At 41.1% G+C, this 14,654-nt stretch overlaps 1 protein-coding gene across 1 annotated transcript in view; it reads left to right on the plus strand.

Moving 5' to 3' along the window:
* Nucleotides 1–14,654, plus strand: part of ncanb (neurocan b) — an 84,896-nt gene that overhangs the window by 24,607 nt on the left and 45,635 nt on the right. The window contains exons 2-4 of the mRNA XM_036522084.1: nt 2,509–2,588; nt 9,015–9,407; nt 13,594–13,768. Of these exons, the coding sequence (XP_036377977.1) occupies nt 2,516–2,588; nt 9,015–9,407; nt 13,594–13,768 (641 nt within the window). The 5' untranslated portion in view covers nt 2,509–2,515. The remainder of the gene's footprint in view (nt 1–2,508; nt 2,589–9,014; nt 9,408–13,593; nt 13,769–14,654) is intronic.

Consider the following 14,654-nt stretch of genomic DNA (forward strand, 5'->3'; position numbering starts at 1 on the left):
TGTCTGTAGGATAATGATCAATAAGTGACCACGCTGTAAATTTGTGACAGGAATACCTTTGGCGTTTTGGAGAATTGGCCACTGTCCTCTGCTCATAGAGGAGAGTGCTTCTGCAAGCGTCTGTCCTTTTGCCTTTGAGTCAGTCTGAGTGTGTGGTAATGCTGTAATGGACACTGGCTATCTGTGTCCAATCCTGCTGAGCTGGTCTCACATTTCGCCCAGGGCTGCAGAGTCTCAAACACCACTGCATCTATTATTTATACAGATATTCTGTGTCCACCAGACAGAAGGCATCTTCTGAGCAGATATGACCAGGTCTCACTGAACAGTGACCTTTGTTTTTTCCTCTCTGTTCCCCTTTTCCTCTCTTCCCCTTACAATAATAACACAATAACAATGATAATTCATTAATAGAGGTACCAATAATAATAACAATGGCAATCACAGTGGTAACAAAAGGCTGTTAAATAATACTGGCAATGTTGATCGTTGTAACATTAATTAATGTTGTCTTAAATTTGTATAGGGACATGTGGTGTATTTTTGTTTGAAGAATTTTTTAACTCATGCTCAATCCCTCAGGCTATGCTTTGCTTCTTTGGTCAGCCAGTGGTGTTATCTGTCCATTGTGCAATTAAACCAAATATGGGTGTTTAAGAAGTGCTTAATGAATCACTAATAACTGCATTATGTATCACTAGAAATGGCTGTTGATGTTTCAGTCAACATGTTATTAAGTACGAGGCCAGCCTTGGCCGACTGATAAATATACACCATTATAATGATGTGTATTATTTTGGTAGGAATATACATCTTAGCAACAGTGAATGTTGTAACCTTGTATGACCTTGTGCAAATGCTGGTCTCTTGTTTAACCCGACTATTGGTAGTGACATCATGGAATGCCCAGCGATCTCTATCCCTTTATCAAATGTACTGACTATTGACATTTGAATTTCAACATGCATATGGATGACATACCCAAATTTTGTCACCACAACACCTTTGTATTGGCCTGTAGTGCTTGTATTTGGGAATACCATCACAGTAAACAAACCCATAACCCAGATCCAGTCTACAGCATTGCTGCAGCACAGAATTGTTAGAAATACACAAGTTGTGCTGCTGAAATAGAAATGATAATGCATTTTTTATGCAAAATTTGTGTAGCTTCCTAGTTGTGTTTCTCACTTACTTATTGCAGTTAAGTTGGACTTGTGAATGGCATATTCAAGGACGTTCAATAGCTAGTCATTTGTTTTGATCTACTGTAGCATCTAGCTCTGTTTGTAATCCTTTTAATAAACATTGTTGTGTGTGTGTGTGTGTGTGCGTGTGTGTGTGTATTAGCTGACTGCTCTTGTCTAGAGGATAATGATTGAGAAAAGAGACATTCTTGACAAACAACACTATAATCCATATGGTAAACTACTCATAGCTGCGAGATTTAAACAAACGCCTCATTTTTGAAGGCACTTGATTGAAATCTGTCTTGATTATTAAAAGAGTTAACAGGCTCTTTTAATAATATTAATGTTAATCTAAAAATCAACAATGTATTTTTTTTATAAGATATAATACACTTATTAATGCTTTACTAAGCATTTATGGTTGCACTATATTCTAAATCTTGATAGATTTTGAAAGCTTGTTTTTATTTTCTTTTAATTTTCCTTATGTTATTGTATTTTTCTTTCCTTCTCAAATGTCTGTTTCTGTCCCTCTCACATTCTCTCTCTCTCTCCCTCTCTCTCTCTCTGTCTCTCTCTCTCTCTCTCTCTCTCTCCACACACACACACACACACACACTCACACACACACACACACACACACACACACACACGTGGAGAGAAACTGCTGATCTTGATGAATCTTTCACCCAGCTCAGAGTAAGCAGATCTAACAATGCTAGTATTGTAGGTGGTGCATATTGCAGAGTTTAATCTGGGACATGTCATTTCAGTGAAAAAGCCAAGCAAAATTGTTCCTTTTTGCATTTTTAAAAACACTCATTAGTGCATGTTTATCCTTTCTTCTTGCAGTGATTTTGAGTAAGCATAGCCCTGGGGGTTTTTTTTTATAATATAGACTTTAAGTCTAGCCTGTTGTGTGCAATGATTGTCCAGGGAACAGGGACTCTACTCTCTGTGGTAGTATTTTTGTCATTGTGCACTGTTTGCTTGCTTTAGTGTGTTGCATCCTCTCTGCAATTAGAGGAATTTAAAAATACTGCATGCCTGAAAAGATAGAACTTTTTTCCATGGCAAGCAATCAATGGTATCATCATAGTCATAGTACCGAAATGGTAAGATGTCTCCTCCAATATCAGATGTTTATGAAAGGTCATGGCAATGGCAGTATAAATAACCTTGGTAGATTTTTCAGATAAAGAAAAGTATGCTTTTTTATTAAGTTAGATTGTTATTTATTAGAAAGCTGTTCTCTGGGTCTTTAAGGGGTCAGAATGGGGACCTTGACTTTCCATATTCACTCTCCCTTTCTTCACAGGTCCAGGATGCTGAGTGTAGGCCTTGTGTCTGGACTGCCGGCTCTTCTTGCTGTCCTTCTGCTCCACTCACTGGGCCATGGTAAGTTACTCACCGGGAAAGATTTTGAACTGGTGGTTAAGCTAGATCTTTTCTTCTTTGCATTTTGCTTGAGACAGACAGAGACTTGCCAACAGCAAATGCAGAAACAAAGCTTAGAAGATGAGCTGGCTAACCTGAGGCGAAAATTGTTAAGCGTCCATGCTTTCTTTGATGCCTCATCTCATGACGGTATCTCACTGAGGGGTGTTTTGAACAGCTGCCCAGCTGCAATACTGGAATAACTGCACCCTGGTGCCCCATATGAATGCAGCCCGCAGTAATTGGACTCCCTGCTATTCCCTAGGCCCTCACCGCCAGGCCTGCCAAGCAGCCCTGCTCTGTTTATGGACATACACTAAACTGGTACAGTTCTGGTTGGCAGGCCTTGCTGCTTTGCATGTTTTTTTCAGTCCATTGATAATTACTTTAGCAGAAATTTTCAGGAGTGTGGATGATGAGCCATTTCCCAGCTCAGTTCTTCCTCCTTCATGCGACATGACTCTGAGATGAAGCTATAGGGCACATCTGAGAGACATTAATTTATCTATCAGTACCTCAGTTATTCACATCAGCACTTCAACACTTGTTAATATTCAATCTGATGCCTGCAACAACCTTGCATTAATTAGCAGCAAAAGCCTTGCTGTTGTTGTTCTCGTTGTTGGTTGGCTGTTGATGTTCGGTCCAATCCCCTCTATGCCCTATTTGTGCATAAGCACATTTGAGGACAGACTTGTGGACTTTAATGTGGATCCAGATAAACTGTATCCCTTCAGTATAATACAGTACACACGTTCATTCATGTACCGCATGCATAAGAAGGACATGATATTAAGCCCACACGGACGAAATTGGTTTTTAATTTCACCCTTACATGAGGGATGTTTGAGAGTCTGGGCTCAGGAGGAGCTGAGGAAAACATTCCCAGACTGTGTGCCAGGTTAGCTGCTGCACCTCTCCTTCCCAAAGAGAATAGCCTGGAAGTAAGGCTTCCCCTTCAGTGACAATGACACTGACACAGCCCTGCTTCTTATCTGCTCAGTGCAGGCCCTGGAGCCGGCTTGAATTCAGCACTCCCGCTTCGCCTTTTCTCCTTAAGCAAAGGTTACTTTTTTCATTATTTACTCAACTTCTTTCATTAATCTCATTGACTGCTGAACTCGTGACGATTTGTAAGTGATGAAGTAATGAAAATCCTAACAGGTACATTACTTTGCCCAAGCTAAGAACAAATTACAGGAGGGCTAGAAGCCTTCAAGGAGATCCTTGTGGGTCCCACACTGGTGTTCGTGTCCCTGGTATGTGTGGTACCATCTGCATAGAATTGCTCAGGCCTTTTAGGAATGCAGTTGATCATCAGTGCACTATGGGAGCCCTGGGAATCAAGGTGGGATCACAGTGAACCAATGGCAGGGCATGTCTTTGCAGTAAATGAGCCTTTAACAGACTGCACGTACAGCCTGCTCACTCCACAGGACAGGGGAGTTCACTCACTCAGCACACATCAGCAAGAAATTAAATGCACACAAGAGGGCCTCTGAATGCTCAGAGGACCTTTCCAGTGCCTGTTGTGCAAATCGCTGCACTCGGCTTCTGCTTGTTATTAAAGATGCTTTTTTGCAAATACAACTTTCTCCAAGCTCAGGTGAATAAATATGGAAATAGATGATGGAGGCTGGCGCAGCTCGGGGATGGCAAAGCCGTCTGTTTGATGGTCCGATGAGGGGCGGCAGCCCTGCGCCACACGAGATAAATGTGTCATTATAAGACGGGGTGCAGGAATTAGTCATGCCGGCAGGCTCTGAGTGCATTGAAAACACGGCGGGACGAGCACGCAGCCCAGGGTGCAATTCATATTCACGGCCCCGGAGGAGGGGATGGAGATGCAGGAGAGATCCCAGAGAGAGGGCTTTGCGCAAGAGGCCAACACCATGGGAATGCCATTACAAAGCCCCGAATGCGTCTGCTCCCGCGCCAACACCTCTGTTTGTCTTTAATCTAGTGTCTGATTTGCACCTCTGTCTGCCTGAGAGAGAACAAATCACTCCGAGGAGAGCGGGCAGTTCAGAATTGGAGCGGTGTCGGGGAAATGATCGAATACTCTGGAGTGTGCAAGTTATCCTTTTCTCGATACAATTCACCTGAATCACCTGCCTCGTCTGGTCCCAAACACGTGGCCCTGTGGTTGATATAAAATGCTGTACATTCTTGGTATTGTGTGTTTGAAAGAGAAAACAGTCCCTTTATTATCTCTGGCCAGGGGGGTTATTAGCAGCCCTGCAGGGTGATTGCAGCTGTCATGACTGAATGCGGAGTGGTGGAGATGAGGAATGCCTTGCTTTAGAGGACCTGGCACTTAAGTCTGAGTGTTAGGTGTCTGTGGGGAGGCCTATAAATTAAAACTGCTTTGAAAATCTCAGTTTGGTACAAACTCCAGCAGCAGCCAGGTGGAGGTGGCTTCATGATTGTTTTGTCAGAGAAATGTTTTTTTTTTTACTCCCATATCTGCCCCACTCCCCAGTTAGCATGCTTCTGTTGCCATGGTTATTGTTAGGGATGATTGGGGGGCGTTTCTGTCTGCAGGTTACAGACACAGCACTCTCAGTCTCCGCTCTTTGTTCTCCCTGATGCTTTGCGCTGAAATAGCTGCCCATTGTTCTTCCTTGTGGAAACAACAGATACAGGCCCGTGGGGCTGGGGGTGGTTTTAACCATAAATACAAAATGACAAAATTGGTCAAAGTTCTATTTTGGTTCTATGCATTATGGTGCCCTGAATGGAAATGTATGGCCTAAATGATCCAATGTGATTCTGAGGGAATTCTTAATGTATGTTTTCTAATTGTGCACCGAACAAAGAAATTGGCTATTTCAGCATCAAGAGGAGGGGAATTGGTCAGATTAGTCTCTGACTAGCAGGTAACAGAAGACAGTAGCATGACTATCAATAATAAACCCATTATAAGTGTGGATAGTGGAGAGAGAACAGAGAAGAAAAATGTTTCTGCATGTGCTTTTTGTCATGGTAATTGAATATGACCACTTCTTTAGTTCCTTTTGCATTGCTACACAAGGTAGGAGTACACTAGCTAGTACTGAACGATTTGTAACTGTTGAAATAAATGGTTGGTAAATGCAACAAAAGCTGGCCAGAGATTTAAAACAGAATAGTCCTTGAGTCTCAAATAAAAAGAAGAACAGCCTCCATCTCTTTCTTTCTCTCTCTGCTTGCCTCAGTCTTGCCCTGGAAGGATTTTTCATTCTATTTGTCTCTCCTCCCATAGGTTAGACCGTTTCTGATTGCGTCTCATTTCGGAAAAAAAAAGATAAAAAGCAGGCAGATTTTCAAACAAAGAAGGGTCTCTGGAGGGTTATGCTTGTAAAAACATTTCCATCTAAATGCAGATTTGCTATTTCTACTGTGATGGGGCCATGCGGCTTAGATTCATTATTTAACCATGTGGGAATAAAGCAATTTTTCCCTGGTTCCCTTTAAATCATAATTTGTTTTTTTATAAAAAGTATCAGGAATTGATTTCTTTTTATTTAGTGTAGCAAATTGGATAGAGGTGGAATGAAACACAATAGGGGTCTGGTAGGAAGAAAAAAATTTTTTGTTTGGAAAGTTGACAAGGGGAGAAATTCAGCAGCCGCTGCTTAATTCAGTGAATATTTGTATGTGTGGTATGAGAGTATAAACACAACTAAAAGCATTAAGGATTACTGAGATGTTATTTGCCCATGTCTGCCGTGGCGAGCGTGGGCAAATAAGGCTGCCAAGATTCATTATTGCACAATTAAAGAACTATTGGAAACACTCCTTATTCAGACATAAATCGGAACATATTAAAGAGATGGCAGATTGCTTTCGGAGATACAGACATCCCCGCCAACAAATAGGTATTACAGTGTAATGGTCGTATGTTGGCATGTGCGGCGAACATGATTGTAAGATGATCAGATGTGGCACTGTACAGCAGGTGAGCTGAGGAGCGGAGATTAAAGGGCTGCGAGGTGGGGTGGAAGTGTGTGTGCGCCTGGTGGAGCTGTGCTCCTCAGCCCTGCAAGCCCCCCAGGCTACTGATTCACTCCACTGAAGCCTGAGAACACACACACTTCCCTTCTCCACATGAGCTGTTTGAAGGGCATGAGCGCATCTCCCTGCGTCTGGGCTTTGTCTCTGTGCAGAGGGTGTTGGATGCTTATTGTCTCAAGTCCCCGGGTTTCATTTCCATTTATATGGCTCCAGTCAGTGAACTGCATCTCTTTAAAGTGCACCTGCTTATTTACCTGCAGAGTTTGCCCAATCCTCAATCTAAGCTCAAATTCACCTCAGCATTTCCCTTTTTTACTATGCCTAAACAGGACTAGGCTGTTCTGGATTAGGGGGTAGCCTATATTACATGTAGAATAAAGACTTTTCAAGGTAATATATTATAAAGGGCATTTTAACACTGTGCTTTCATGAAAGCTCACTATGTTGCAGAATGACAGCTCCACATTCCCTTGCCGCTCAAATAAGTGATCTGCATGGCGTTGCTTTGAAATGTGAATCTCAGGGGCCAGGGTTCTTAGCCCCATTGCATTCAAGTTTATCTGTGAATCAGTAAGATTTTATGGCATATGGTTTAAAATTCCACAAACAAGGCAGTTCCACACCAATTATTTACTGTTACACATGATGACGTAGACAGAGAGTGATGCATCATTTGCCACTGAAGTGCAATGTAGAAGTTGACTACCTTAGATACCGTTCCAATGGCAGTGAACATCACAGATCACAACCCTTGAGCATGCCAGGAGTGTTGTGTCTTGCGCAGTACAATTTATGTAAAACGGCATAAATGTTGCTAACATGAAAACAGATAAGCCAGGCAAAGGAGTCAAATATTTCAATGATGACAAACTCAGGATTTAGCGCTAAATACTCTTAATCTATGACTGCCTTGTGTTGGTGTTAATCTCTGAGTAAAGAGCCTCTCTCGTGGTAAGCACTGCCGGATATGTCTACTGAGGTGAGCTCTGAAAGGTATTCAGTGCCACACAGTCTATATGCATTCAAGAGCCCTTCAGGAACTAAATATGAAATGAAAGGTTGGAATGGGAGTACATGTACAATAGCACCTCGACTGATAGTCTGTGTATTTGGGGCATGAATAGCAATTGATGGTTAGGATGTTTGGATTAGTCCTTGTCCCTACGTGTGGGCGTGTATGATCTCAGGAAGTGGCTGAGTACAGGCAGGCGCGCTGGCCTTCTCAGCAGGGTATTAGGGCTGCTTCGATGGGAATCAGAAATGAGGTGACCAGGGCCATGAGGGCACGAGATGGAATTGAATTTTGGAGCCAGAGCCAAAGCAAAAAATTTCAGGCGCAGCACAGCATTAAAAGATATAGGCTCTGTGTTTTTTACATCTATGTGAATGCAGGTTCAAAGGGGGCGCCATGGCATATCAGGAGGTGTCGCTCCTCCAGCCCTGCTGAGTTCATTATCGAGGAGAATGAGTCAAGCACTTGGAGCGACGAGTTCCTGCTACAGCACTCGACAAGGCCCTTTTACACAAAATCAAATGAAACAAATTAAAAACGGGACAGACTGCAGGTGTGCGGCAAAACCGAGCGTAATGAAAATAAATCAATAAATTAATTTTCCTGCTCCTCTGCCGAATGTCAGTGCCTTCAGTTTTCTCTTACATGCTGTGTCATTCATATCAGCCTGAAATTAGATTTCATCCTTCCTGTATGAAAAAAAAAGATTATTTCAGCACACTTTCTCCTCTGGTTCCACTCAGATGATATTTTTAATAAATCTCAGGGCTTTTATTAATAGGTGCCATTCCACCACGAACCTCATGCTGTGCAAAGTGCTGATTGAAAGTATATATAATAGAGGTTGCTTTTGACTCTTTGCAAGAGTGGGTTAGTTCCCCCAGTAAGAGCAAGTACTGGAGGCAAATTCTGACATCCTGACACTTATTTCAGATAACCTCATGAGTTTTTTTTTTTTTTTTTTTTTGGATTGACATTCTTTTAAAAGGAAATATAGAATGTTTTTAGGAGCCAAAATAAGTCTGTTAAGTCCATAGGGACTTGTTATCTCTAGGTATCCCTCAGCTGAGGAGCAAACTGCCAGAATATCTGCATTTGAAAGCAGCACACATAATCTTGTGGATATGGGTGAAAACAGTTTGAATTTGTTTCTTGCTTGCAAAAATGTGATAACTATCTTGATTATAGGTTATAGAGAGGACCTTGATATAATCACATTTCATAGACCCATAATTGTCCATTTAGCCAGATCTGACTGATAAAGACTGAATGACCGTATCTGCATTGCTGGATGGAGTGAAGGTGATGGCTGACAGAGGCCAGCAGACCTGCTTTGGTGACACTCCCTCACTCTTCCTTGTTCCTCCCTCTGTACGCAGGCGTGAGCAGAGCAGACACTCTGGTGAACATGCGCAAGGTGACCCACCAGGTCATGCGGGAGCAGCTGGCGGGCACGGCCTTCCTGCCCTGCATCTTCACCCTGCGGCCCAGCCCCTCGCACGAGCCCCCCCGCATCAAGTGGACCAAGATCTGGGGACAGAGGGGCCCGGGCGGGGTTCAGCGGGAGCAGTCCGTGCTCGTGGCCAAGGACAACGTGGTGAAGGTGAAAAAAGCCTTCCAGGGCCGCGTCACCCTGCCTGGTTACCAGGACAACCGCTACAATGCCACCCTGGCGCTGACAGGCCTGCGCTCCAGCGACTCGGGCATGTACCGCTGCGAGGTGGTGGTGGGCATTAATGACGAGCAGGACACAGTGCCTCTGGAGGTGACAGGTGGGTACTGGGCCCCTCCACTCATGAGCCAAGGCACGTCCAGAGTGGAGAGCACCTATTGCCTTTGGTGTATGGGTCATCCATCATCAGCATTTAATGATGTCACAAGTAATTCCGTGTATTTTTTCAGATCTACCAGACCTCGACTGATGTCCAAAGGTGACATCCAGAATAATTCAATTATTTAGAACCCTTTGATCAATGTGTCTATATCATATTAATGAATCGAGGTTACTGGTATGAAAAACAAGTCATCTTCAGTTTGCAGCGTTAGAGTTCTTAATTGTGATCTGTGTCAGAGGTGGGTGATTTTCACCCCTGAGTGCTGCGGGGGCTTGCGGGGGTATTATAACATTTCAGACATTACAGTAATTACTATATTGCAGTCATTATGTGGATAAGTCTCATCAGAGGGTTCCAGGTCAGTTGCTGTTTTTAATCATTACCGAAGTGAAAGCTACCCTTAGTGCGTGCACTAAAAGGACCGTGAGGGACCAGATATTACCTGATTTAGCATATCATCCTGACACACACATTTAAACCAGGGCAATGACTCCAAACAAAGGGTTCATCTCTGTGCATTTTTAGCCTTCCTGGCATGCTGTCTGTGGTAGGAGAGTCGCCCCACAGACTGCACAGTATTCACACTCGGACGGCACAAGAAATGCACAGCAGACAGCAGGGAAAAGGGGACACTTACACACTTGCTTTGAAATATTTCACCATTCCTCTGCTTCTGTCCCTACAGCTGTGTTGTATTTTGCATTCTGTATTGGCCAGTTTTGTGAATTATGCTTCCTTAAATACATATAATTACACAAATACTGTAGGAAAAAATTCATGTGAAACATTCAAAATAGGAGGAAGCTGTTTAATCCTAGATTATGAGGAAGTTAACAGAAACCTTTGGTGACAGGAAAAATTTTATGCTAAAGTCAGTTCAATATTGAAACACCTTTTCTATGCCAGCTATCACATTTAGAGACCCTAGTGAGAACACATTAGTTTCCTAAGGACTAAAGATATGTGGTGTTCTTGAATCATTATAACACCGCTTATTCCCAAAGAGCCATGTACTGCATCTATTGGGACCCCTGATCTTTGCTTAAGAGACTCTACACCTCGCATAGGGAATCGATTAACATGCTATAAAAACTCCTTCTATTAAAAAAAAAGAAATTAGCCATTCGCATATAAGTGATCTCTGGGGCTTAGTTTTAATTGAAAGTCATGGTTCACTGCAGACAGCACTTCTCTCAATACAATTTCTGCAAGTCCCTAATATATTAATTAACTAGTATTGATACTGGTGGATAATGTCAATATCATATTAATTAAGGGGAATCTGATGCATTCATTTGCATTTTTCCATTCTTAGATGAGTTTTTTTTCTTTTTTCCATTTTTTTGTCTAATATTCAGTAGTCAGTTGTATGAATCTCTCCAGTTAGGTCCCATGTATCAATACTATTTGACAGCTCCTTGGAGGAATATATCAAATTATGTGCTAAACGGTGAAACACATGGGTGACATTTCTAAAGATAGCAGATACACACATCTGCATTAAATGCAACCAGGGAGTCACTCCTTCGTTTTTCAGCAATCACGTAATCCTTTTGAACTATACGGTACGCTGTAGCCAAACCAACCAAGCAGATCACACCTATGAAATGCCAGTCCAATACAGGGCACACATGGGAAAAATTTAAGGTCACCGGTTAACCTGCACATGATGTTTTTGCACTGTGTGCAGAATGGTGAGGAGATCTCATTATCTTGTGCCTAGCCCATAGCATGACCTCTGAAATAAACCGTTGGCTCAAATGGCTCTCGCTCACTCTTCTATAGGAAGTCACCAAAGATAAAAAGGATCATTTTGAAATGTATTCCTGCTTTCCTGTCTATTTACTTTCATGTGGCATTTTCCCTGCGGAGCAGAAGTGTATATTGCTGGGAGAATGAGGGATGGTTCCGGTTATGGTTGGCTTGGTTTAAGTAGTGTGGTGGTAGAAGTATTGGATGGACACTTCAAAAGTAATACACCTCCTACCCCTCTACACGGAGGGGTGCAGTCTCATCAGTTCACAGTTCAGAGGACATGGGCTAGCAGCACTATTCCATTACAGTGCTTCTGCCACACAGCATTCATCTTCACTACTTTCTCTCCTAGCATGAAACCACATATTCCACAATGCATGTCAATTTTATGTAATATTTAACCAAAAAATTGTATTTATAATTTACATTTATGATAAATATAGAATGTAAATTTGCATGAATGTTAAATTTCAGATTTGTTGTCAAAACATATATTTCAGACATTTTTATTTAACAGTGAATATTTAAGCAATGATATTGTTATATAAAATTTTATATTAAAATTTTTTAAAAATATATTATTTAATAAATGTTTCAACATTTATGTAAATATTTCAATAAATTAACAATAACATGTAACACAAACAATTCCTTACATGTTTAATTACTCAAACGTGTTGCACACATATATGTAAACGTTTCATACATTTAGTAAATGTGAGGTTTATGGAAATTAGCTGCACTTATCCAGCATAAATAACAAACCAGGGTGAAGCGATGGCCTGGGTAGCTATGGGGGTTGCCAGTGGTTTTCCTCTCATGTCACCTCACCACTCGGACACGTGTAAGATATGAACATCAACAGCAGAAAGAAACGTGATTAAAATAACACACAGCTACCATAGCTACAAATTCTGCAAACTCTCAGCTAAAAATCATTCCACACAGCAGCCCATCTCACACAAGCACATAAGAAGTGCATAGAGTTAAATTGGTACACTGTGGTCAAGCATTGCATAAAAATGAAAGCTGCTCATATACATGCTGCTCATATAAAGTGAATTTTAGTGTACTCTGCTTAAAAGAAACACTGATGTAAGAACCAACCACATATAGTGTTCAGGAACGGAATCATTCCTATAATAATGCTGCTTAAAGAACAGCCTGTAAGAATCAAGCTTATCGCATGTTTATAATAATGATTTTTGGCTCACTTACAACATGTAATATTGTACTCAATGGAGTGCAACGGCTCATAATTAATCAACAGATCCAAGAATTTGAATACAACGTATCTCTTATCTCACGGTAATTACCAAAGCACCCACCAGGTATAATATTTTAAGAAAATAAATTTTGCAGTTTACCTGGGTGCCTGAATGCCAGTCATCATCATAGGAATAAGAAAGACACTGTCTACAGATGAAATCCACTGCCTTCTTGAGTTGTGCAACGAAAGAAATGCATCTGAGAAATCGGGAATCCATAGTCAATACTGTCTTCGATAATATCAAGAACTATAGAGGCATCACATGATGAAAACAAAGTCAAAGCTGCCAGGCTGAACAGTACCAATTATCACTCCAAAATAATTAACTTCAGTCTATTATTTTATGTTTTAATATAATCAATGACATTGACTCCATTAAGTCATTATAGCTTGTGCCAGCAATTACCACGGTGACATTCAAATAATTAATTTCTCAACTTATTAAGAGAAAAATGTTAGTTGAAACATAAAGACCCTTTTTCACCCCTCAGTATGGAACTGAGCCTCTAAGGGTCAAAAAATTGAAAGAATGAAATTGTCTAGAATGGATGTGATTCTTGTTAGCAGAGTGAACTCTATTAGTACATCACAAAATTATAAATCGAGTGCAGTTGTAATTGATGTTAAAAGTATGTTAGTATATTAAGGTAGTACACAAAATATGTCTGTTCTTGTTTAAAACCTTTACTAAAGGTTTGGAGCATTCTAATACTGAAACCTTTACAAAACATATAATTTATGTGTTAATAGCAGTAACAAAAATCCTGTAATTTAGTTGGTATGTCCTTATATACACAAAAGTGATATCTGCCACCATAAAAGTAAATACAGGAAATCTGCGGGTATTTGACTATGGTGTGAAAGGAGTTTTTAAATTCACTGTGTGATATTTCTGCGCTGAATGATGTGATAGTGTCATTCGTCTTAAAATATGGGACGTTATCTTTCTCTTTCCTTCGATAAACACTCCCGAAGTTCTGTACATCAAAATGCTTAGAGATTGGTGTTGGATTTTTACCACTCTTTCTTTTACCACTACTGTCAGAGTGGTGAGTGTCTGTGTTTAACCAGAGTTTGTTGGCCACATCTTCTCCTTAGGTGTGGTGTTCCACTACCGTGCACCTCATGACCGCTATGCCCTGTCTTTTGTGGAGGCCCAACGGGTTTGCCTGGAGAATTCAGCTGTGATTGCCACACCTACACAACTGCAAGCCACTTTCAATGATGGCTACGATAATTGTGATGCTGGGTGGCTTTCAGACCAAACAGTCAGGTGAGGATCAGTTCAAGGGCTGGACAGTTACCCCACATAAGAAATGAACACCTTTGTCTAATTTTCATTGGTCAAACCCTCATGAGACCATGGAAGCTATTCTAAAGATTGACCTTTAAAATAATGCATTAACATTGCTTCAGAATCTTTTGTTTTTATTGTGTTTTTCGGGATCTTTTATTATTACTTAATAAATTAATCTTTACTCTACTCTACTTAATTACCATATTCACTGACATGCATAGATTAAATTTAACAGGTGTGGATAGCAATGCCTTGAGCAATGAACCAATAATACCCAAAAATGCAGAATCCAATGCAATCATCCATTCACATGAACAATGGTCTCAGTCAAATCCTGTGTATTAAACAAAGCCCAAAAGACTGTTTGATGTCATTTCATTGTACATGTGGACATTGGCTTGGCCTCACAAAGTGTACTTGTCTTAGTTTTGCGCTGCTCAGTAACTGTGCTGAGGACACAAGGAGTTTCACCCCCTAGTGTGTCTTAGACAAAGTACAGCTCAGAACAGCCTCTCTCTCTCCTTGGATGCCTTTAATTGGACTGTATCCAGAGCAACCTGGCTGCATGTCAGCGGTGAGGGAAAGTGCAATTACATTGCAGAAAAAAGACATATCAGAAGCTGGGAGATTTGGGGATTTTTATTATTATATTAACCAGGTTTGATGAAGACAGGTTTCTCTGTAAGTGATGAATTCTGCAGGATATGTGAAACTTCCCTTTCCACTTCATTCACCCTGGTGTGCTGTATATAATTTCTTAATCAGCCTGAAGACTGCACCTCACAGGCATTTAAATCAATGAACTCTGGAGTAATTGTATGGTTGGAGCTGGATATAGACTGTTTTTTGTTTTTAGCTTGGA

The sequence above is a fragment of the Megalops cyprinoides genome, chromosome 2 (genome assembly GCF_013368585.1).
Source record: "Megalops cyprinoides isolate fMegCyp1 chromosome 2, fMegCyp1.pri, whole genome shotgun sequence".
NCBI classification, from domain to species: Eukaryota; Metazoa; Chordata; class Actinopteri; order Elopiformes; family Megalopidae; genus Megalops; species Megalops cyprinoides.